The sequence below is a fragment of the Aethalodelphis obliquidens genome, unplaced genomic scaffold (assembly GCF_003676395.1).
Source record: "Aethalodelphis obliquidens isolate GAN/ISIS:26980383/991018 unplaced genomic scaffold, ASM367639v1 scaffold4, whole genome shotgun sequence".
Lineage (NCBI taxonomy): Eukaryota > Metazoa > Chordata > Mammalia > Artiodactyla > Delphinidae > Aethalodelphis > Aethalodelphis obliquidens.
Genome location: NW_020837948.1, coordinates 74,495,848 through 74,521,809, shown reverse-complemented (window position 1 = coordinate 74,521,809; position 25,962 = coordinate 74,495,848). Strand labels below are relative to the sequence as shown.

Genomic DNA, 25,962 nt, shown 5'->3' with positions numbered 1-25,962 from the left:
TTTTAAAAAATATTAAATTATAATATTACACAGGTGGTACTGGGATATCACCAAAGTCATAAGGTGACTCTAAAATGACTGAAGTTTTGGAAATAGTTGTCTAAGTTGGTTCTTCTAATTGAAGACACTTCCCTCACTGTGTCTGAGATTTATGTATATAAAGTGAAATAACAATGTTTTAAGGTACTCCTGTTTTTTTCCTCATCAAATAAGTTTCTGAAATTATTTCACAAGCAAATTAGCATTCAATACTGCTAAACCCCTATAAATATTTGCCTTCCTTAAAACGTGCTTACCTAGTTATCCTGATTGAAAATAGTTGATTCCCTCTTATTTTGACAAGTTTCATTATAGAAAATATATTTCCATTCAACCTACACGGTTAAACAAATTCTCAGAGAACTGTTTGAACTCCTGCCAACCTACTGCAGTGGAATACACTTTAATGACCTATGTTCTATTGTCACAGTGGTCAATTATTTATCATAGAATTTAGAGGTTTCAAGAAAATCCTGAGCATTTAATCAGCATTCATTAGTCCTTGTATTCACTGATATTGGAACATATAAGTGAAAATTACAAGATTCATTTCATTATCTTCTCTGATGGCCACCTTAAATGACAAAGATAAATTTGTCATGTGATAAATTTCACACTGCTCTAGCTGCAAAAAAGACTAAAAAATTAAGTATCTGGAAAACGGAAATGGGATTATCAAGACTAGCTTAAACCAATCCTCCTTCATCTCCTGGATTGGAAACTACTTCGATTCTTAACACGGTTAGGCTTCCGCTGGCAAAGAGGTAGGGTTGATGAATAGTTGGGCATTTCCCAAATAGTAATCTGCCACACGTCCCACCTCAAGCACTCAGTTTCCTTCTGAGGAGGCAACCACTCTTACAGTTTCCCATTTATTCCCCCAGAGTCATTTATACATATTTGCATAATATATAACTTGTTAATGTTGTTTTTACCCAAATGGTAGTATACTATATACACTGCTCTGCACTTCACTTTTTTCATTTAACAAAATAAGTTGAAGACTTGTTCCATTTTGATATGTAATAAAGCCACTTCCTTCTTTTCAATGGGTGAAAAATATTCCATTGTATCAATGTGCCATAATTTATTTATCCAGTCCTATAAGAAAAGACATTTTAGTTGTTTTCAAACTTTTGCTATTATAAAAAATAGTGCATTAAACAACCTTGTGCATATATTATTTGACATTGCAAATTAATGCTTAGAAATGAAATTGTTGGGCCATGTAAACTTTGGAATTGGTTGCTGGCATGTTTTTTGGTGAGGGGCAGATCACATTAATTTTATGGATTAAAATTTAAAGAGCATGACATTTTATTTTAGAGTCTTCCCTACTGAGACCAGTATATGCCTTTTTGTTACATGTCTTATCTTATTAATTCTAATATGCACATTTAATCATTTCTAAAATATGGATGCATCTCATAATTCAGGACATCTTTGAATCACTGTCAGCCAGGTGGCAGTCATGAAAGTAATTATTTCTGGTGGCACGAAGGTAACTGTCACCTGTGATCGTTTCAGTCATCAAACCATTTAGGGACCATTTAAGGAAGAAATGTGAGCCACAGTGTTTAGAAAGCTTTCTGTGACACCTTCTGGTAAGATCAGGAAAGTGCAAGCATCAAAACTAAAAAGTGTCAGTGACTAGGAAGAAAATTCTTTCAAGAAATGTTACACTATCAATGTTCTAAGTGATACTAAGGACAATTTTGTGTGGGCAGGAAAAAAAACACTGATTTTGATGAATGCAAGTCAAAAAGTGATTCAGAAGAATTAGACTCTATATGCGAAGAATCAGATTTGTAATATCTTAACCAATATATTTTGTTTATATTTTTATTTTTATAATTACAAGAGTTCTTCTAGTAAACATCAAAATAAAATTCTAAGTCCAAAGAAATTGTTGCATCAGAGGTATGGGTAGCAGTTTATGTATTATATTAAAAACAAAAACAACAGGGACTTCCCTGGCGGCACAGTGGTTAAGACTCTGCACTCCCAATGCAGGGGGCCCGGGTTCGATCCCTGGTCAGGGAACTAGATCCCACATGCATGCTGCAACTAAGAGTTTGCATGCCACAACTAAGGAGCCCAGCTGCCACAACAAAGACATGGCGAAACCAAATAAATAATAAATAGTTAAAAAAAAAGCAGCACAACTTATAATCAGCATCTCAGATTTGAAGTAATATTCTACATGTTATTTTAGGTCTCTCAGTAGTATTTTAAAGTTTCTCTCATATAGATTTTGCACATCCTTAAGGCTATTCCTATGTATTTTATCTTTTTCTTCATTATATTTTCTCATCAGAATGCTATTTATTTTTGCCTGTTTTGTAAACAACCACGTTACTGAATTGTCTTATTATTTATAATAATTTTTCAGTGGATTCTTTTGGGTTTTCCAGGTATGCAATGAAATAAATTTTAAACTCTACTTATCTTAAACTATCTGCTGGAATTTAAGCTCAATGAAGGTAAGGATTACGTATTACTTTTACTGTTCTATCCCCAGCACCTCGCATATTACCTTGCACAAATCAGATAATCAATATGTATTTGTTAAATGAGTTATATGCATCTTAGTTCATAAAACTTCCCAACCACCCCTGACAGACAAGTGGAGTTTAGTATAAAAAGTCAGATATAAGTGAGAAAAGAGTATTTATATTTATTCTCTACCACATACAAACATACAGATCCTGTAAGAAACTGGATATTTTATAATCAAAGTTATATATATTTGGTTATAATTAGTTGTATATTAATAATTAAAAACCTTAATTATAAAATAAATATTTTATTTTAAACACTTACCTTTTGGATCTTATATCTGATGAATCAAACTGGATATTCATAGGTCCAGGATTTATTTCATTATCTACCTCAGGGATGAGAAGATGGCTAGAATCACTATCCATATTTGCCATTTTTTCTCAGACTCTAAGCACTGAAGAAGTCAGTCCTATAATAAATCCGAAAAGAGAAACAATTTAAAGTTTAATTTAAAAAGTATTTTATTAATAGGTAATATATTTGCATGCATAAGAAAGTGAAAAAACACAGGAATTTGCTGAAGATATCTTAATGAGCTACATGCCTAAAATATTTATATTATCAGAAACCTGTTAAGTTGAAATGGAGTTACTGCTTATTTTTCAGCTTAGTAAAAAAGAAGCAGGGCAATCCATTTCCAGTAATAAAATAGATTAGGCTACTTGTACTCATTTTCCTGCAGAAAACAACTAAAAATACTAGATAAAATATTATTATTATTTTTTTAAATCAGAGATCTCATACGTTCATTTTATTTTATTTATTTTTTTGTCTGTGGAATATATTAAAACTTTGCTGATGACAGCTGGAAATCAAAACATTAAAACTTTTAACATAATAAAATAGCTGTGTTTGTGAAGATCTTTTAAAAGTTTCCTAAACCAATAAGAGAGAAAAATTAAAAAGTAGTGAATATAATACAAATTAAACATCAATTGAAAATAGGAGTCAGTGTGTTAAAAAAAAATTAATAAGAGGTTGGTCAGGTATAAAGGAAGTCATCTTAAATTTCTAATACTGTTACAGTACGTACAGCACAGCTGAGGTAGGGTGATGGACAATATGACCTCTTGAAGCCCTTTACAATCTTTGTTGTTGTTGTTTTTTCCTTATTTTTTTATACAGCAGGTTGGATACAATATTTTTTAAAAATTTTTGAAAAGCACCTTTTTGTAAGGAAAAGCAGGCCATTTGCAGGTGAATTTAAGGAACCTAGAAAGTAAGTAGCTCAAAGTAGTTGATTCTGCTCTGAGGGTATTTGCTGTGCCAGGAGAAACTGGGCTGAGGTTTTCAAGACCTTGTGAAGTATTAAGAAAATAGAAGACAAAACCCAAGATTCACCCAAAGTAAGGAACGACTGTAGTAAGAAATCATCTCCTCTCCGTACTTCCCATACAGCTGGGACTACAAAGAACTTTACCATCAGATTAGGAGTAAACAAGAAGTAAAAGTGCCTCACTCCCTCACAAAGGAATAACAAACAAGTTTTCTTGACAATGACTACAGCCTGTATGTGTATGTGTATGTGTGTGTGTGTGTGTGTGTGTGTGTGTGTGTGTGTGTGTGCTTGAGGGAAATATTATATACCACAAACTGCACCTCATATGGATTTGCAAGGTGATCAAAGAACACTTAAACCTGTGAATATAATTTCAGGTTACTTGCTTGGTAGAGCTTATAGGCAACTGGCCGAAGCAAATGTAAATCTTTTCTATGAGGATACAGAAAAGATTGATCCTAGGCCTCAAAAGACTTGCTAACAATCTTTCAAGAACAATGAACAGTACATAGTCAAAAATAACCTAGCATATAAAGAAACAAAGTACTATTAGTGAGAACCAGAAGAAATAGCAGAAACAGATCCACAAAGGCTTCAACTATAGGGATATCAGAATAAGATTATAAAATAATTATGCTTCCTATGTTTAAACAAATAAAGGAAAAAGTGGACATTTTCAAAAAGTAACAGCATATTTGAAAAGGACCAGAATGAATGTTTAGGCCTAAATAAATAAAAAAAAAGAAAAAATATAGTAACACAAAATGTAATAGCCAAAATTTAAAACTCAATGGATGCATTTTAAAGTTGAAGAGAGGGCGTTGGCAACATGGTAGAATAAAAAGCTACCTTTATCTTTCCCCTTCAACCAGTAAACCAGTAAAACATCCACAACACAACAAAGGTGCCTCTGCCCAACATACTAGGATGCTGGAGAATCCCACACATCTGTACATCTACAAGTGAGTGGACTGGAACACACAGAGGAGGGGAACTGAGGGAGGGAGAAACCAAGGGAAGAGCAAAGGCAGTGCCTGTAATCCTACCCCTCTGGCTACAGCAGCTGAGACTGCAGCCCCAGAGTACTGGGTAGCAGCAGGGGAGGCAGGGCACATGACTCCTGCCTCAACAGCCCCCATGGCCACAGAGGCAGAGACGTAGAACCTTACAACACTGAAAACAGCAAAGGTGCCCATGCAATCCTGGCTCTTCTTCCCTTTAGTCTCCCTCCCCCCTGCAGTGTCAGAGTCTGTGACTCAGGAGATCCTGGATGCGAAGGAAGAGTCCACCGTCCTGGCTGATGATGCCAGTGACAGTAGCAGAAGCAATGCACCAACAACCCTGGAGGCACAAGAAGCAATAATGAGGACCCAGGGTAATGCCACTAACAGAGGTGATGGACGATGGAGAGTAAGGGCTCAAATATATAACCAGAGTTGGCTCAAGTAAGAAAAACCAAAAGATTGTGCTATAGCACCACCTACTGGAAAGAAAAAGAAAGGCCTCAATTTCTAATCTGTTTAACTCATTATAATCAAGCAAAAATGTAAAAAAAAAAAAAAAAAAAAATGTGCCTGTGGAGAAACAGCTCAAATGTGCCTGCGGAGAAACAGCTCAAGTGTGCCTGCGGAGAAACAGCTCATCAGGCACCATGAACCACAGTAACAGTGCACTACAAAAAGAAAATGACAATCCTCCAGAAACCAAACATAAAGTCATGCAATATTGTGATCTAATTGATAGAGAATTCAAAATAGCTGTTATGAAGACACTCGACAAGCTACAAGTTTTCTTGTAGAAAGGCAGTTTCAATGAGCTCAGGAATAAAATTAATGAACAAAAGTAACAAAGAGATTGAAACTAAAAAAGAGCTAAACGGAAATTCTAGAGCTGAAGAATTCAATAAATGAGATGAAGAATGAAGTAGAAAGCAATGGAAATAGAGCAGACCAAATGGAAGAGAGAATTGGCAAGCTTGAAGACAGAAATCTAGAAATGATACAAGAGCAAAGAGAAATAAGATTTTTTTTTTTAATGAGGAAATTCTACAAGAGTTATCCGATTCTTTTAGGAAGGGCAACATTAGGGTAGTGGGTATCCCAGAAGAGAGAAGGGAACAGAGTTTACTTAAAGAAATAATAGCTGAGAACTTCCCAAACCTGGGGAAGGAATTGGATATACAAATCTATGAAGCTAAGAGAACACCTAATTACCTCAATGCAAAAAGACCTTCTCCGAGACACATTATATTAAAATCATCAAAAGTCAATACAGGGCTTCCCTGGTGGCGCAGTGGTTGAGAGTCCGCCGGCCGATGCAGGGGACACAGGTTCGTGCCCCGGTCTGGGAAGATCCCACATGCCGCGGAGCGGTTGGGCCCGTGAGCCATGGCCACTGAGCCTGCGCATCCGGAGCCTGTGCTCCGCAACGAGAGAGGCCACAACAGTGAGAGGCCCGCGTACCGCAAAAAAACAAACAAACAAACAAAACAAAACAAAAGTCAATACAAAGAAAAAATTTTAAGGGCAGCCAGGGGAAAAAGGATGATAACCTACAAAGGAACCCCCATTTTACTGTCAGCAGATTTCTCACCAGAAACTCTACAGGCCAGGAGGGAGTGGGATTATATTCTCAAAATACCGTGACAGATAAAAACTTTCACCCAAGAATACCCTATCTAGCAAAGTTATCATTCAGATATGAAGGAGAAATAAAGACTTCCCCAGATAAACAAAAGCTGAGGGAGTTCATCAACACTAGACCTGTCTTATAAGAAATGTTGAAAGGAGCTGTTTTACCAGAAACTAAAAGGCAAAAGTACACAGCATTTTGAGTAAGGTGATAAATAGATGAAATCAGAAAATTGCAACTCTTTATTAGAATAGGTTTGTAAACACTTTATTATAGTGGAAAGGTAAAGGGAGGGAATAGAAAAAAATTTCAATTTGGTAACAAACTCACAATATAAAAAGGGATAGTTTGAGAAAACAAAAACACAAAAGGGGAAGAGGAAAAGGACAGAATCCATATAGGTAAATGTAGCTAAGATGCTATCAGCAGGGACTTCCCTGGTGGCACAGTGGTTAAGAATCCACCTGCCAATGCAGGGGACATGGGCTCAATCCCTGGTCTGGGAAGATCCCACTTGCCTCAGAACAACTAAGCCCATGCGCCACAACTACTGAGCCTGAGCTCTAGAGCCTGTGAGCCACAACTACTGAAACCCGTGTGCCTAGAGCCCATGCTCCACAACAAGAGAAGCCACCACAAGGAGAAGCCCGTGCACCACAACGAAGAGTAGCCCCCGCTCACTGCAACTAGAGGAAGCCCGTGCCCAGCAACAAAGACCCAGTGCAGCCAAAAATAAATAAGTAAATAAATAAATAAATGAATTTTAAAAAAAAGATGCTACCAGCAGAAAACGTACTATTTTATGCATGACAATTTTATACAAACCCAATGGAAACCACAGAACATAAATCCAGAGCAAAGACATGACACATAAAAAAAGAGGAAACTGAGAAAAAACATCATAGAAAAACACCAAACCAAAATGGTAGATGGAAACACAAGAAAAAAGAAATAATGGAGATGTAGAGTAACCAGAAAACAAAAGATAAAATGGCGATACTGTCTTCATCTATCAATAATCACCTAATTGTAAATGGACTGAATTCACCAATTCAAAGACACAAAGTGGCTGGATAGGATAATTCATCAAGAAGACATTACAGCAAAGTGATTCAGTTATACATACGTGTGTGTGTGTATACACACACACACACACACACACACACACAAACATATATTCTTTTTTAGATTCTGTTCCCTTATAGGTATTACAAAATACTGAGTATAGTTCCCTGTGCTATACTTCAATAAAAAATTAAATTAAATTTAAAAAAAAGACATCACAGTTACTAATATACATGCACCTAACATAGGAACACCAAAACATATAAAACAATTATTAACAGACCTAAAGGGAGAAATTGAGAGCAACACAATAATAGTAGGGGACTTCTAACACCTCACTTACATCAAAGGATAGATCAACTGAGGAAGTCAACTGAGAAACAGTGGCCTTAAATGAAACGTTAAACCAGGTGGATTTGATAGATTTGTACAGAACATTCCATCCAAATGCAGAATACACATTCTTCTCAAGTGCACATGAAACTTTCTCAAATGACAGACCATATGTTGGGAAACAAAATAAGTCTCAATAAATTTAACAAGACTGAAATTATATCAAGTATATTTTCCAGTCACCATAGTATGGAACTAGAAATCAACTACAAACAAAAGCTGGAAAATATATGGAGACTAAACAACATGCTACAGAACAACTACTGGGTCAAAGAAGAAGTCAAAAGAGAAATCAAAAATTACCTGAAAATAAATGAAAATGAAAATACATCAAACCAAAATCTTTGGGATGCAACAAAAGTGGTACTAAGAGGGAAGTTTATAGCAATACAGAACTACCTTAAGAAACAAGAAAAATCTGAAATACTTTATCTTTCACCTAAAAAAACTAGAAAAAAGAGAACAAATAAAACCCAAAGTCAGTAGAAGGAGGGAAATAATATTGATCAGAGTGGAAATAAGTGAAATAGACTAAAAAGGCAATAAAAAAGATCAATGAAACCAAGAGCTGGTTCTTTTAGCTAGACATAGTAAGGAAAAAATGCTGATAAATAAAACTACAAATGAAAGAGGAGAAATAACAACAGATACCATAGAAACAAAAAGGATTATAAGAGATTATGAACAGTCATACACCAACAAATTGGACAACCTAGAAGGGACCAATTCTCAGAATCATACAATCTTCCAAGACTGAATCACAAAGAAATAGAAAATCTGAATAAACCAATCACTAGTACAGAGACTGAAATAGTACTCAAAAAAGCTTCCAAAAACAATAGTCTGGGACCAGACAGCTTCACAGGTGAATTCCATCAAACATTCAAAGAAGATTTAATAACTATCCTTCTCAAACTCTTCCAAAAGGAGGAAATGCTTCCCAACTCATTTTACGAGGCTAACATCACCCTGACACCAAAATCAGACAGAGACAACATAAAAAAAGAAAAATTATAGCCCAATATCTCCGATGATCATAGATACAAAAATCCTCAACAAAATATTAGCAAACTGAATACATCAATACAGTAAAAAGATTATATGCCATGATCAGGTGGGATTTATTCCAGGCATGCAAGGATGGTTCATTATCTGCAAATCAATCAATGTGATACACCACATTAACAAAATAAAGGATAAAAACCATATGACCTTATCAACGGATGCAGAAAAAGTATCTGACAAGATTCAACACCCATTTATGATAAAAACTCTCAATAAAGTGGGTATAGAAAGAATGTACCTCAACATAATAAAGGTCATATGTGACAAACCCAGCAGCTACACATACTCAATGGTGAAAAACTGAAAGCTATCCTCCTAAATCAGGAACAAGACAAGAATGGCCCATCTCACCACACTTATTCAACATAGTATTAAAAGACGGTATCCATCCATCTCCTTCTTCCTACCTCCCTGGATGCTCCCCTGACCCCTGCAGGCAGCATCCTCAGTCCATCCTTACTGCCCCTGGCCACATGATGGGAACAGTGGTGGGTCTTGCACGCATGTCCCCGAACTGGCCTGCATCGGTCGTTCAGGGGAGGCGCTTGTTCCACCTAGGCCAGGGGTCTCAGGTCGAAAGGCAACATTCCACCAGAGGAAGTGGCGAGAGGGAAGGGGGGGTGCCCCTTGTAGCACTTCCCGCCTTGGTGCACTGCGTCTCTTCCACACCCTGCCATGGGCCCAGCGCACAGGTTGGGATGGGGAAAGGGGAGAGGCAAGTGCAGATGGCGGGGGCATTGGAGGGTGGTCCCACGGATCCCTTTCCTGGGGGAAACTTGGGGCTGGAGGGCAGCAGCAGCACGTGTCTGCTGCTGAACACATCTGTATCCGGGTCCTCTGCCACCCCTGGTGTGAGGAGTGGGCCAGGGGGCCTGGTTGGTTGCGGCCCTTGTGCTTTCTCCCTCTTCTAAAAAAAAAAAAAGTCCTAGACAGAGCAAGTAGGCAAGAAAAAGAAATAAAAGGAATAAAAGAAATAAAAGGAATCCAAATTGGAAAGGAAGAAGTAAAATTTAATAGTCTGCAGATGATATGATACTATTAATAGAAAATCCTAAGGACACCACCAAAAAACTACTAGAACTCATCAATAAATTTGGTAAAGATGCAGATACAAAATTAATACTCAGAAGTCTGTTGTGTTTCCATACACTAACAATGAACTATCAGAAAGAGAAATTAACAAAATAATTGGGGGCTTCCCTGGTGGCACAGTGGTTAAGGATCCGCCTGCCAATTCAGCGGACACAGGTTTGAGCCCTGGTCTAGGAAGATCCTACATGCCGCAGAGCAACTAAGCCCGCGAGCCACAACTACTGAAGCCCAAGCACCTAGAGCCCGTGCTCCGCGACAAGAGAAGCCACCACAATGAGAAGTCCGCGCACCACAACAAAGAGTAGCCCCCGCTTGCCACAACTAGAGAAAGCCCGCATGGAGCAACAAAGATCCAACTCAGCCATAAATAAATAAATTTATTAAAAAAAGAAAATAATTGCCTTTACAATTGCAACAGAAAGAATAAAATACCTAGAAATAAATTTAAAGACACAAATAACTGGAAAGATATTCTGTGCTCATAAATTCAAAGAATTAACATTATTAAAATGTTCATAAGGCTTCCCTGGTGGCGCAGTGGTTGAGAGTCCACCTGCCGATGCAGGGGACACGGGTTCGTGCCCCGGTTCGGGAAGATCCCACATGCCGCGGAGCGGCTGGGCCCGTGAGCCATGGCCGCTGAGCCTGCGCATCCGGAGCCTGTGCTCCGCAACGGGAGAGGCCACAACAGTGAGAGGCCTGCGTACCACAGAAAAAAAAAAAAAAAAAAATGCGCAGAGGAGATAAACAGACATTTTCCAAAGAAGACATATGGGTGGCCAACAGGCACATGAAAACGATGTTCAACATCATCAATTATTAGGGATTATTAGGGATCAAAACCACAATAAGATATCACCTCACACCCATTTGAATGGTTATTATCAAAAAGGCAAGAAATAACACGTGTTGGTGAGGATGTAGATATAAGGGAACACTTACACACTGTAGGTGGGAATGTAAACTGGTGCAGCCACTATGGAAAACAGTATGGAGATTCCTCAAAAATTTAAGAATGGAAGTAGCATATGATCCAGCCATCCCACTTCTTGGTGTTTATCCAAAGAAACACTAATTCAAAAAAGATATATGCACTCTTATGTTCATCACAGCACTATTTGCAATAGTATTGCAAGAAGTATTTCCAAAGTACAGAAACAACCTAAGTGCCCAATAATGAATGAATGGATAAAGAAGGTGTGGCATATACATACAATGAAACATTACTTAGCCATAAAAAAAAGATGAAACCTTGCCATTTATGACAACATGGATGAACCTTGAGGATATTATGTTAAGTGAAATAAGTCAGAGAAATAAATACTGTGTGATTTCACTTATATGTGGAATATAAAAAACAAAACAAATTAAATAAATAAATGAACAAACTAAACAAAAACAAATACATGGATACTGAGAATACTGAGTAGTGGTTATCAGAGGGAAAGGGGCAGAGAGAAGGGTAAAGGGGATCAACTGTATGGTGATGGATGGAAAGTAAATTTTTGGTGGTGAGCACACTGTAGGGTATACAGAAGTAAAAATATAATGAACAATTTTATAAGCCAATGGTACCTTAAAAACAAATCTATAAATAATACTAAATAAATAAAATTAGCAACCTTTATTAAAGAAATTGAAGAGAAAATTAATGTACTAGAAGATACATCAGAAGTTATCTAGAAAGTGGCAAAGAGAGAAAAAAAAAGGCAGAAAATGTGGGAGAGAGGTTAAAAGACAAGAAACAGAATGAGAAGGTCTAACATGCATGTAATTGGTGAACCGGAAAGAGGAGATAGCAGAGGTAATATTGAAGAGATAATGGCTTAGGCTTTTCGAGAATTCATAAAAGATAATGATCTGCAGATTCAAGAAGTTTAATGAATTCAAGCAGAATCAATAAACAATATGTTACAGAGTTGGAAAAAAAAATTAAAATTCCAGACCAAAGGGGGAAAAGATCAAGTGAAGTTCTTGGAATTAAAGTGTTCTAAAGCCCTTGTATTGGCCAGATCAACATTACACTTTGATGTGATGTATGGTGTAATTTTAAAGGTAACTACTAACATAATAGAAAACAATATATAACTTATAATCTAGGAGAGGGAGAAAGTAGAATGTTAAAAAATAAATGACTTAAAGAAAGGTAAGAAAGGAGAAAAAAATGTAAAAGAAGTAGGACAAATAGAAAGCATAAAATAGATAAGATCCTCCCGTTCTTTCTTAAACCCATGCTAATCAGGCTATCTTCCCCATCACTACACAAAACCTACTCTTATTAGACCAATGCCCTCCATATTGGTAAACTCAATTTCTCAGTCTTTAACTTGCTTGCCTTATCAGAAATATTTGCCACAAAGAATCACTCTCTTTCTTAACAAACTGATTCAACAGGGCTTCAGGTTTTTCCTATATCTCTCTGGTCCCTCCTCCTTTTCTGTCTCCTTTGCTCACTGTTAGCTCCTTGTCTCCCTTAAAATTGTAGAGTCTCGGGCTTCCCTGGGTGGCACAGTAGTTAAAGGAATCTGCCTGCCAATGCAGGGGACATGGGTTCGATCCCTGGCCTGGGAGGATCCCACATTCCACGGAGCGGCTGAGCCCGTGCGCCACAACTGCTGGGACTGCGCCCTGGAGCCTGCGAGTCACAACTGCTGAGCCCGCGTGCCACAACTGCTGAGGCCTGCACGCCTAGAGCCCATGCTCTGCAGCAGGAGAGGCCACCGCAATGAGAAGCCTGTGCACCGCAATGAGTGGTGGCCCCTGCTTGCCACAACTAGAGAGGGCCCGCATGCAGCAGCAGAGGCCCAACACAGCCAAAAATAAATACATTTATTAAAAAAAAAATTGTAGTCTCAAGGGTCAGTCTTTGTACTCTTATCTATTTACCTCAATTTTCAGGTAATATTATCCAATCTCATGGTTTTAATATCGTCACTTGTGTTATACAATACAGTAGCCACTAGTCACAAGTGATTACTTAAATTTATACTAATTAAAATTAAATTTAAAAAAATTCAGTACCTAAGTCACTCTAGCCACATGTGGCTAGTGACTACCATATTGCACAGTGTAGGTATAAAACATTTCCATCATTGCAGAAAGTTCTACTGATCTAGATAATGACAAATTTCACATTATATTTCTAGCCAAAACTTCTCTCCTAAATTTTAGACTTGCATATCCAACTACCAACTTAACATCTTTTTAAAAATTGAGATATAATTGACATATAACATTATACTAGTTTTAGATGCACAACATAATGATTTGGTATATGTATATATCCAACTTAACATCTTTACTTGGATATAATAGACAAGTGAAACCTGTCAAAAACTGAACTTCTGACTTTTTCCTGAAAAGCTACCCCATGCATTGTTTTCCTGATTTCAGTTAATGGTATTTCCATCCTTCTAGTTGCTCAAGCTAAAATTCTTGGAATCACTCATAACTTCTTTTTCTCAGTCTACATTCAATCCGTTAGGAAATCTTGTTGGCTTTCTTTCAAATATATCCAGACTCTGACTACCATCATTTGTTACCAAGATTTCTACAGTGGAGCTCTCTGTTTGTACCCTTACAGTTTACTTGCCACACAAGCAGGTAGAGAGTTGTAGAGTGGTATAGTAAGGAATTTGGCCTCACCCGGTTGGTTGTTACAACTGAGGGAAGTGCTATTAGCACCCAGTAGGTAGAGACTAGGGATGCTGCTAAAGATCCTACAATGCACAGGTTAGCTTCCTACAACAATTACCTAGCCAAAAATGTCCTGACACTGAGAAATCTGCCCTAAGGGGGAAAATAGGAGGCTGTGTTAGGGAAAGACAGGAAGGAACCTTATATGGTAATGGCAGTATTCTATTTCTTAACTTGATTGTGGTTACATGGCCATTTGCTTTATAATTATTCAATATACATATGTTCGATGCACTTTTTTGTAGGATGTTGTATTTCACAATTATTAAAAAAAAGGGAACTCCATAAGATGAAGTAAACAGATTTTAACACAAAACCAAGTGCTTTACCTTTTATCCTCAACCTGTAAGTTACTATTATTACCTTCACTTTACAGAAAAGGATACAAAGCATGCAGAAGGTAAGTAATTGACTACAAAGTTAGTAAGTGGCAGAGTTCAAATTCAAGCCTACACAGTTTAAGTCCAGAGCGTGTATTCTTTGCCACTATGCTGTGCTGTTTTTCCTGTTCTTTGGCCTTTCCTCCTCTCTTTTATCTTTCACTTTTACTTCTCTTTCTTGTTACAGCCCAGACTACTCAACAAGTATAGTTTTATTATTGCTGTATTTGTTTAATGGAGTTTAATGTCCACTGATCTTACTTTTCTAATTGTAGCATTTACGGCAAAGTAGAAAGAAAATGGGGTTTCTAAGGGAGAGTCCTATATTTGCCACTCACTACCTGTGTAATTTAAGACTAACCATTTAACCTCCACGAGACTATTTTCCCATTTGCAAAATGGAAATAATAACATCCTCTTCACTGGGGTGTTTGAGAATTAAATGACATGATGCATATTATACTTAGTACTTTGTAACGGGAAAATAAATGTTCATATGTATTATTATTCCTTTCAAAAATCAAATAGGGCTTCCCTGGTGGAGCAATGGTTGACAGTCCACCTGTCGATGCAGGGTACACAGGTTCGTGTCCCGGTCCGGGAAGATCCCACATGCCGTGGAGAGGCTAGGCCCGTGAGCCATGGCCGCTGAGCCTGGGTGTCCGGAGCCTGTGCTCTGCAACAGGAGAGGCCACAACAGTGAGAGGCCCGTGTACCATAAAAAAAAAAAAAAAAGTCAAATAAAAATACTTCTTTTTTTTAAAACATATGCAGCCTCTTGAGTTTTTTCCTCTTTTTTTTTAAATGAAAAATTCTTCTTAGTAACAAAGAGCTAAGCAAATATTGCCAACATGCCACTATTATGTGATAGAGATGTTGGTCACATGTTCTATTCCCCAGCATGTGTTTTCTTTTCTGTTTCTTTCCTTTCCATTTCCCTATTCTGCTCTTCTGTGTTTCTGTTCAACAATTAAGCCAAAGCTCTCATTAACTTAGTGCTACTGAAGATAAATAATGTTAAATAAAAATGTTAAAGTATTACCTTATAAGGTAATAATAGTAATTTTAACAGTAACTTTTCAAAAAAGGCAAAACCATATACAGTTGACCCTTCAACAATGAGGAGTTAACTGTGCCTCTGCACAGTTGAAAATTGGTGTATAACTTGACAGTCAAGTATCTGCAATTCTGCATCTGTAGATTCAACCAATCATGGATGGTGTAGTACTGTAGTACATAATATTGAAAAAAATCCACATATAAGTGGACCTGAACAGTTCAAACCTGTGTTGTTCAAGGTCTACTGTATTACCATTTCCAATCAAGAAGGGCCTTATTTCTGTATCTTATAAAGAGTATGAACATAAAAATGATGATCTATTCTAAGATGAGACAACTAAAATACTGAGTAATGGTAAATTCTGAACAATATATTCATCCAACAAGTTCTCAATGAGCCTCTACAAGGAACTTGGGTACTGAGAAAAACAGAAAAAAAAAAAGTCATGGTCCCTATCCTCAAGAAACTTAAAAAATATAATTTATGAAGTCAAGAAGTCAGGTAATTTGTCCTAAATCACTTAAATAATAAAACCAAGCAGGATGCTAACAAACGATTATGATTTTCTGTTCTTCATTTCACTTTTAGCTCATATCTACACCACTTGCTAGTCGTGGCTCCCAAATTAGCTCTGTAATAGATCAGTGCAAGATTTATTCTTTTAAGGTAAAAAGTTTAGTTGACTATTTGAAACATAGAGCCATATAACATATATATTCAAATGTGGAGCATCAGAAATGATCTTGAATATAAAGTATACACTGATCAATAGTAACTGTTACTAAAATCTCACTAAGATAAAAGGAACTGTGAGTAAGCTAAGTAGTTTCATCAGAACAGTTAGTTGATGTGCAAAAACAGAAGCCTGATTTTTCAGTTCCTTTTTTAATGTAATAAAACTGATTAATAATTCAGTTGACTTCTTTGGTCTTAAGTTTTAAAACTAAAGGCAGAATTAAGAGTACTTTGACCCACTAATTTACAAGACTAGGATTGACAGTCCTATTAAATATCCTTAGTCTAAAACTGTCAATTTCACTAAATAAAACTTGAAAAAAGTATCTCCTGGATGTAATGAGTAAAAACATTCTATATAAAATATCAATGAAAAATACATTTTAAATTAAGGTGGGTATCTAAGATCAGCAACAACTCAAGGATGCCCACTCTTGCCAATTTTATTCAACATAATATTGGAAGTCCTAGCCACAGCAATCAGGCAAGAAATAGAAATAAAAGGATTCCAAATTGGAAAGGAAGTAAAAAGGTAACACTCTGCAGATGACATGACACTACACATAGAAAATCCTACGATGCCACCAAAAAAGTAGTAGAGCTCAACAATGAATTCAGTAAAGTTGCAGGATACAAAATTAATATACAGAAATCTGTTGCACTTCTATACACTAAAAATGAATTACCAGAAGGGAAATTAAGAAAACAATCCCATTTACCATTGCATCAAAAAGAATAAAATACGTAGGAATAAACCTATCTCAGAAGGCAAAACAACTATACTTGGAAAATTATAAGACACTGATGAAAGAAATTGAAGACAACATAAACAGATGGAAAGGTATACTGTGTTCATGGATTGGAATTAATATTGTTAAAATGACCATACTACCCAAGGCAATCTACAGATTATTGCAATCCCTATAAAAATACCAAGGGCATTTTTCACAGAACCAGAACAAATAATTTTAAAATTTGTATGGAAACACAAAAGACCCCAAATAGCCAAAATAATCTTGAGAAAGAAGAACAGAGCTGGAGGAACAATGTTTCTTGACTTCAGACTATACTACAAAGCTACAATACTCAAAACACTATGGTACTGGCCAAAAAAACAGACAAATAGATCGACGGAACAGGATGAGAAAGCCCAGAAATAAACCCATGCACTTACGATCAATTAATCTGTGACAAAGGAGGCAAGAATATACAGTGGAGAAAAGACAGTCTCTTCAATAAGTGGTGCTGGGAAAACTGGACAGCCACATGTAAAATAATGAGATTAGAACATTTTCTCACACCATATATAGAAATAAACTCAAAATGGATTAAAGAACTAAATGTAAGACCAGAAACCATAAAACTCCTAGAGGAAAACATAGGCGGAACACCCTTTGCCATAAATCACAGCAACATATATTTTTGACCTGTATGCTAAAGCAGAGGAAATAAAAGCAAAATAGGACCTAATCAGACTTAAAAGCTTTTGTGCGGCACAAAGGAAACCACTGACAAAACAAAGAGACAACCTACTGAATGGGAGAAAATATTTGCTAATGATATGACTGATAAGGGGTCAATACCCAGAATATATAAACAGCTCATACAACTCAACAAAAAAACAAGCAACCCAATTTAAAAATGGGCAGATCTGAATAGACATTTTATAAAGAAGACATACAGATGGCCAACAAGCACAAGAAAAGATCCTCAACGTCAGTAATCATCTGGGAACTTCAAAACCACAATAAGATATCACCTCACACCCATTAGAATGGTTATCATCAAAAAAGTGAGAAATAACAAGTCTTGGTGAGGATGTACATATAAGGGAACCCTTATACACTGTTGGGGTAATGTAAATTGGTGCAACCACTGTGGAAAACAGTATGGCCAATTTCTCAAAAAACTGAAAAGAGAACTACCATATGACCCAGCAATTCCACTCCTGGGTATATATCTGAAAAAAAAGAAAACACTAATTCAAAAAGATACAGGTACCCCAATGTTCATTGCAGCATTATTTACAACTGCCAAGATACGGAAGTAACCTAAGTGTCCATCAACAGATGAATGGATAAAGAAGATGTGGTATATGTATAATGCAACACTACTCAGCCATAAAAAAGAATGAAATTTTGCCATTTGCAACAACATGGATGGACGTGGAAGGTATTATGCTAAGTGAAATAAGTCAGACAAAGACAAATACTGCATGATATCACTTATATGTGGACTCTAAAAAATAATACAAACTAGTGAATATAACAAAAAGGAAACAGACTTACAGAGAACAAACTAGTGGTTACCAGTGGAGCGAGGGAAGCAGGGAGGGGCAAGATATGGGTAGGGGATTAAGAGTTATAAACTATTATGTATAAAATAAATAAGCGGGCTTCCCTGGTGGCGCAGTGGTTGAGAATCCGCCTGCCTATGCAGGGGACATGGGTTTGTGCCCCGGTCTGGGAGGATCCCACATGCCGCGGAGCAGCTGGGCCCGTGAGCCATGGCCGCTGAGCCTGCGCGTCCGGAGCCTGTGCTCCGCAACGGGAGAGGCCACGACGGTGAGAGGCCCGTGTACCGCAAAAATATATAAATAAATAAATAAGCAAGCTAGAAAGATATATTGTACAACACAGGGAATACAGTCAATATTTTAAAATAACTATAAATGCAGTATAACCTTTAAAAATTGTGAATCACTATTTTGTACACCTGTAACTTATGTAATATTGTACATCAACTGTATCTCAATTAGGAAAAAAAAAGGAAAAGGAAAATAAATAAAGATGGACATGGCATAGGAATTAAAAGCTTGGAAAATAAACATATAGTAGAGAAGTTATTAACTTTAGAGAGTTTTAAAAATATCATCTCAATTTAAAAAATTAAATATTTTAGAAATTGAAAAGTTGACTCAGGAAGCCAGTACCCCTTCATCAAAAAGAATAACTTAAAGAACTTGGGGGAAATTTATAAAAGAAAATCTAAAGCACATAAAATAATCTATAAATTAATGTGTAAGCATTTGGAACTATTCCAAACACTACTGAACTTTATATAGGAGTTTGCTACTATTATTTGTGAACTTAAACTAAGTTTAATGAAATGAGCTTAATGAAACTGTTATACTGTGGGAGGAAAAAGGCATAAACAGAATTGTTAAGAAATGCTAGAGAAAATTTTTAATATTGGTAAGCAGGCAGAACCTTATTGCTCTTAAATCTACAAAAACTCATGAAACCACCTTCGGAAGGTATTCGTTTGAATTATACACAATGGTTAAATTGGGATATGGCCTATTCTGATTCTATTAAGTAGAATGTAGTGGCCAGCTCACATAAGACTGCTTGGATTTGAATCCTGGATTTACTGTGTGACTTGGGGCAACTTACTTAAATTCCCTAAGGGAATTTGGTTCGAGATTTAAATGAGATAATGCACATAATAATGTGACCGGTCCACAGTGAGTGCTCAATAAACAGAGCTATCATTTTTATTATGAATTTAGTTCTTTAAAAGTAACTAGCAAAATTATATTTTGGCTTAATTTAGTGGCCTGAATAAAATCAGCTGACATATGTACGTCTTTAGCATAAAGTGAGTAAACCCAGTGAGGTAAGAAAGATAAAGAAATTGAGCTTCATAGAATTACTGAACTGTCACAAACAGAATAGACCTAAAGGGAAAGAATTCATTTCTGAAGAACAAAAACAGTGTCACTTTGGAGAAAAACTCAGAGAAAAAGACAAGTCAATAGAAAGGTAGTGGAAGATGGAACTAACATTTATTTATTGAATGCCTACTGTTGGCCTAATGTTTACATGTTGTTTAATTGTATCTAATACTTTAGGATTTGGGAAATAGGTATTACCTTCAAATTATTGATACAAAAAACATAAATAAATAAAAAACCATGAAGCTCAGAAGTAACTTGTCCTAAATCACGTAACTAATAAAGCCACGATTGGGAATGAAATTAGGCCACTTTGATCCCAAACGCTATTTCCCACTATAGTGGGATGTCTGCTTTAAAGAAGGAGGCAGGCTATTTGGAAGACAAAAGAAGCCTCTGAAAATCAGGTCCTGTTCAGATTCGGAAACAAAAAAGCAGTAATACCTAGAATGACAAATGGCCTTAAACTCTTTAAAAACAAAGTTTAGGACTAGAAGAGTGAAGATATGTGCCCAAGCATCTGGATTACAAATTTAAAACAACATAGTTTTCTTGAAGCAAACTAGCTTAGATGAATTTGTTTCTCTTGATGCAAACTTCTTTGTCTCAAGGCTAGATATTCCCTTGGACAGCAATAATCCTTCCAGCAGCAGTGAAACACAAGAAAGGTCAATAGCCAAGTCAGAGTAGGAAAAAACATACCTGCTTAAACAATGGCAGAAAAAAACGGCTACACTTCTGACTTACTTTGTTAACCAATACTCTCCACTGTATTGGTTCCTAAACTAAACTGAGAATGTGGTTGAGTTTAGAAACAGGATTTTTTATGTCCTGGAGATGATACTTTCACTGAATATTGAATGTTAGGAAACCAGAAAAGAGGAAAATCTAGAAAGGTTCTTAGATTTCAGTCAGCCTTAACAAAAAGTGATAATCAAGGTTGGGGAAAATATGAAGGACATTCAGGAATTGACATAAAGTTTCCAGTTTAATCACATACATGTATTTGTCCTGGGCGAATCTGAAATCTTGTGGCATTGTCAAATTAGCTTTTTATTCCAAACAAGCAGAAAACTGATGATATTTCAATGATTCAAAATAAATCATGAATGAGTCCAAAGTTCCTAGTGCCTTTCAAAGATTTATTAACATTCAAGTAAATATGAAGAACTGTAAGGAAACAGATCATTTTCAGTTGCCTCAATTAGTCAAGTAACCTGAACTTCAAATTCCCCCAGAATGCTGTTTCAAAGGAAATTTGATACCTTTCTGAAAGTCTTGAGAACTATAAACTGAAGTTTGATGAATTAGGTTGAGAGGTGAATTGGAGTTTCATAGCTAATATTACTTAGATGGTAACACAGAATAGTGCTACCAATGATTAAGTAAAATTTTAATTATTCCTAAGCACTAATTTGCCACAGACTAACACTAATATAGGGAGTTAAATACAAAAAAATGACATAAACAGATATATTCATTTCTATTTCATTCAATCCTCTGATCTTTAAGACACTGAAGTCCCAGATACAAGATTATTAATGTCAAAGATAAGTCATTTAGTAATAAGACCCTTGGGCTTCCCTGGTGGCGCAGTGGTTGAGAGTCCGCCTGCCGATGCAGGGGATACGGGTTCGTGCCCCGGGTCTGGGAAGATCCCACATGCCGCGGAGCGCCTAGGCCCGTGAGCCATGGTCGCTGAGCCTGGGCATCCAGAGCCTGTGCTCCGCAATGGGAGAGGCCACAACAGTGAGAGGCCTACGTACCGCAAAAAAAAAAAGAAAAGAAAAAGAAAAAGACCCTTATCATTTATTTTAAGATTGGTTTTAGTATGGGGTCTCAATATGAAAACAGCTTATTAACTTGTTTGCTGGTGCTTATGCTGAAGCATTTATCTCCATGAAAAGAACATAGAGAACAACCAAAGGAAGCTCCTAAATGTTATTTTTAAAAGTTATTAACTGTGAGCATCAGTATATCTGAAAGAATGTCAGCCCTTTCCACACTAGGTTCAGAAACTTTCTTTGACAATACTTTGCAAAAGCAAACCTATAGTACATATGCCAAGATGCTAGCGACAATCTGCAATAAGGAGGTACTAGCTTTTGCCCAAAGAAATGGATTATGAACCCACCATACAAGTATTTATGAGTGAAAATTACTATTAACTAATACTTCTGCAAATGGTAGAGTTTTAGATACTATATTTACATTCAGTTCACCAGGCCAGGGGTTGATAATTTTTTTTCTGCAAAGGGCCAGATAGTAAATATTTTAGGCTTTGCCAGCCATATGGTCTCTACAACTACTCAACTCTGCCTGTAGCACAAAAGACAATGTATAAATGAGTAAGCATGGTTGTGTTCCAGTAAAACCATATAAAAAGTAAATACATTTGGCAGTGGCCAAATTTGGTCATAGTTTACCCACCTCTGTAGTATGCCAATATAAAAGCAATTGGAACCATATCATTAAAAAGGCAGCCTGGTGAAAGCAGTTATGTATATGTATGTTCTTCTAGGTAAGTCTGTAACTTCTATAAAGTCCAGTAACAAACTTTATCTAAACCTCTTCCTTGTGAATTGCTTAATGGTGAGCCAATAGGAGCCATAATATTCAAATTCTGATGTGACAGTTGGAACATGCGTCTAATCTGATCAATAAATCCTTCAAAAGGTGTTAAATTTGACAGTGCTGGAAGACAATGTGTTTTAATAAAGAAATTAGCAGTCAGAACAATGCAATGGCACCAAAGAACCTCTCCTCTCACACTGGGAACACTAAATGCTCTAGTTATGTTTAGGCAGTAGGAAAGAAAGAATACTGGCAAGTACTGAAATTTAAGTGTATTATAAAATGCTGGCTTGCTAGAAATTTTTATCTTCTTAATTTTTTTTCTTTACTTTTATGTTCGTATCTCTTAAAAAAATACTATAAATCATTATTTTAATTTGTAATTCAGGTATTCCCATCCTCCTATGCTGTTTACCCTTTATTGTAACTATTTAGGGTATTATAAAAATCACAATAAACAGCATTATTTTTATGTATGTAACTGAGATATGCAGCATTTAAGACAGAAGAAATCTAAGGCTAAATGTTTTCAGAGCTCTAGTGGGCACACAGTGGGAAAGGAAAGGTGAACTTTATTTTCTTCGAGGCAAAGAAGCTATAGGTGACATCTTAGCTTGCCACCAACCTTTATTCTTAATATGAAGTTTGTAGTTGTTTGTGAGGCAAGGAGATTTTTGTTCAAGTTAAAACAAGGGTTTCTTTGACCTATTGCAAAGTGTAAAGCCTTTCCCTTCAGGGGCTGCCTGTTACCCTGCATATGACAAGCAGTAAAAAGATAAAAGGAGGGGGAACAGGTTCTAAAGTTTGCTAATCTACTGATCTCAGCAATAGATTACGGCATGGCTTGAGAGTCATGAAAATTAGGTTTTAGTCAAGCTGGCCATTAACCGGTTGTCTGGTGGTGAGCGAGCCAGTTTCTTCAACTCGGTGGACTGAAGTCTCCTCATCTGGAAAATGAGGGAATGCGCTTGACTAGCTGCTCTCAAAGGCCCGTTCCAGCTCTATTATTCTAAGACAGGAAGATGTCAAGCCACCTACTGTGGTCACTGTCTCTCACAGTCGAGCCGGGGGAAAAGCGTGACGAGGACTTCCCTGTCTCAGCCCTCACCCCATCTGCGGTCCTAGCTCAAGGCACCAAGGGAGCTTCCTCCCCACCTCCCCTCTCTAGCTCTCTCCTACTCGGCATAGAAAAGGGCGCTCCCATTCCCGCAATTCCCCCAATTCTCCTCCTCCCTCCTCCTCTCACTCGGGTGTTCACCCACGGTAACCCTGTCTTTTCCCTAAGGTCCGGCAGACACCGATTCCCACAGCCCCTCGAGTTCTTTCTCAGCCCCCGACGGAGGCCCTGACTTGCTCTCACCCGAGACCTGTAGGAACGCGCGCCGCCTCTCCGGACCGGTCTCCGCGGGCCCCGGCTTTGGCCTCACCGCTTCCGCAAGAAGCCACAGTTCCGAGGCGTTTCCCTGAAGAACTTCCCCGAGTAACAGCCGACTCCGTCGCAAGCTCAGCCTTAGCAGCCGCGTCCCCCCTTTTCCTCCACTCCCTCCCGGGAGATGAGTTTGCAAGACCCGGAACGTCCTCTACCTGAGCAGGCCGAGCCCTTAATCTCAGAGAGCTCGGCGGGAAGGAGGACACCCCTCCCCCAAACTTCTCAACTTGCTGCAGCAAGGGTTCTTGTCCCCTGAACAGGAAAAGGCAACGGCCTAGGCCGCGGAGGCCAGCGGGGGATGCAGTTCTGAGAGCGCTAAGCCGGCCGCTGCAGTCAAACCTCCCGCCGCTGCGGACTACAACTCCCAGAGGGCTCTGCGACAGCCAACACGCCTCCCGCCGCAGAGCCCAGCCCTCCGGCTTCGGAAGGAAGGGCGGCGCAGGTGGGCTAATCGCGTTTTATCTGCAGCCAGACCTTTGCGCTAGTCTGTTGCCTGCCTGCCCTTAAGGCATCTAAGAGGAGGGACGCGATCTCCTGCAGTCTACCACCCCGGAGGCCACCTGAGAAAGGGCTGATGTGACATTTCCATCTAGGGCTGACCTCCCATTATCTGTCTGTCATCTCAGGTTGTTCTCGCTGGTGCTCTGTACTCTCATCACGTGCTTGCACCCTGTGGACACCAAAGGAAGCTGGTTTGAAAAAAAAATTGTTAAATTTGGCACTTTCTCTCCCTTGTCTAGACATTTAGGTTTGTTTTTTGTTTTTTACGTGTTGGCAGTTTAGTCACTAGGCTAAAAGAGGGGCTTTGGTAGGATTTTAAGCACCCTCTCCCCATCCCTAACAATTTCGCCGACAGCCACCCCAAATAAACATACAGTCTAAGGAAAATTGGTGTGCTTGTTATAAAAAGTCAGCTTAAGGTAAGTCTCCTGAAAAGCATATGGCAATACCTCAGCTCTTCTTACGTAGGAAGCCGGTGGCTTTTTTTTTTTTAAGCAAAACAACCAGGAAAAATCCAACGATGTTAGTGTAATGTGTTAATCCCAAATGAAAGAAACCAAATTTAACAAATAGTTAAAACTGAGTGCCAAGCATTTTACATAAAATATCTCATTAAGTCTTTACCATGATTCTAGAAGTGTATATTATCCCTATTTTACAAATAAGGAAACAGCCCTAGAGAATTTTAAGAGTTACCCAAGGCCAAACAACTATCAAGTGGCAGAAGATCTGGAATTCAAACTGAGGTCTTCTTCCAAAGCCTATGCTCTCAAACTCTGCCTCTGTTATCGAGGGTTTGACAAATGCAAGGCAGGTAATGTGATGAATATTGCCTTTAAGGCAGATAAAAGTTATTTTGCTAATGGTGTCCTTATTAAAAAACTTTTGCAACTGCTTTTTAGCCTGCCTTCAACAGTACATTCTTTTGATAGCTACAATGGTGGCAAAATTTTCTTCTTTCTCTGCTTTTCAGGCTGAGAAAATATTTTTAGGTAAGGCTGAGAAGCACGAAAGTAGATGGTATGGAATGACGTCAGCGAAAATGGCTGAATAGGGAACTTGAAAACTCTCCCTCCACAAAAGCAACGAATAACCTGGTGAAACTGTCAGAATCAGCTTTTTTTGGAACTCTGGAATCTAATAAAAAAACTCACAACAACCAGGGGAACACTTAAGAAAAGACTGCTGAATTTTGGCAAGAAAGCTCTGTGATTATCTCTAGCTTGCCAGTGGCCTTGAGGACAGCAGCCCACATTCCTGGTGTAGGTTGCTGGTACCAGAGAGAGTAATATGGACCTTATTCTAAAGGAGTTGTAATTTTGTGTTTTGACCTATCTGGTGGTGTCCTGAAGGTTTGGCTCAAGGGCTTACCTTTGTTTCCCCAGCCTTGGAGCCTCCCAGGGCTGAGGCAGGATTGTCAAAAGAGTTTAAAGCAAATGTATTAGTCACTGCCACCAGGGTACGGTGTAACAGTTGGGACAAACAATAAACAGGCCAAAAAGCCTAGGAAGGAAGAGCCTGGGGAAGCAGATACTTGGGGAATAAAGGGTTTTTGTTTTCTATTTTTTAAATATTTACTTATTTATTTGGTCGTGCTGTATCTTAGTTGCAGCAGGTGGGCTCCTTAGTTGAGGCATGTATGCAGGATCTAGTTCCCTGACCAGGGATGGACCCGGGCCCTCTGCATTGGGAGCATGGAGTCTTATCCAGTGTGCCACCAGGGAAGTCCTGGTATAAAGGTTTTCTTGAAAAGCTTCCTCCTCTTCTGGGGAATCCAGAAGGCCA

At 37.9% G+C, this 25,962-nt stretch overlaps 1 protein-coding gene across 17 annotated transcripts in view; it reads right to left on the bottom strand.

Annotated features, from left to right (window-relative positions):
- SLC38A9 (solute carrier family 38 member 9) overlaps positions 1–23,942 on the bottom strand; it is a 109,878-nt gene extending 85,936 nt beyond the window's left edge. For 3 of the 17 annotated variants that reach the window (XR_003431687.1, XM_027101106.1, XM_027101103.1), the window contains exons 1-2: positions 23,608–23,924; positions 2,863–3,010 (exon numbers count right to left, since the gene is read on the bottom strand). Coding sequence is in view for 9 of the 17 variants with exons in the window: in XM_027101106.1 (XP_026956907.1) it covers positions 2,863–2,975 (113 nt within the window). In the remaining 8 variants the exon portion in view is untranslated. Of the gene's footprint in view, positions 1–2,862; positions 3,011–20,673; positions 21,287–23,135; positions 23,195–23,607 lie in introns of those variants that run through there. The other 14 variants (XR_003431691.1, XR_003431688.1, XR_003431689.1 and 11 more) reach the window with 11 other exon arrangements.
- Positions 23,943–25,962: the final 2,020 nt, after the last annotated feature.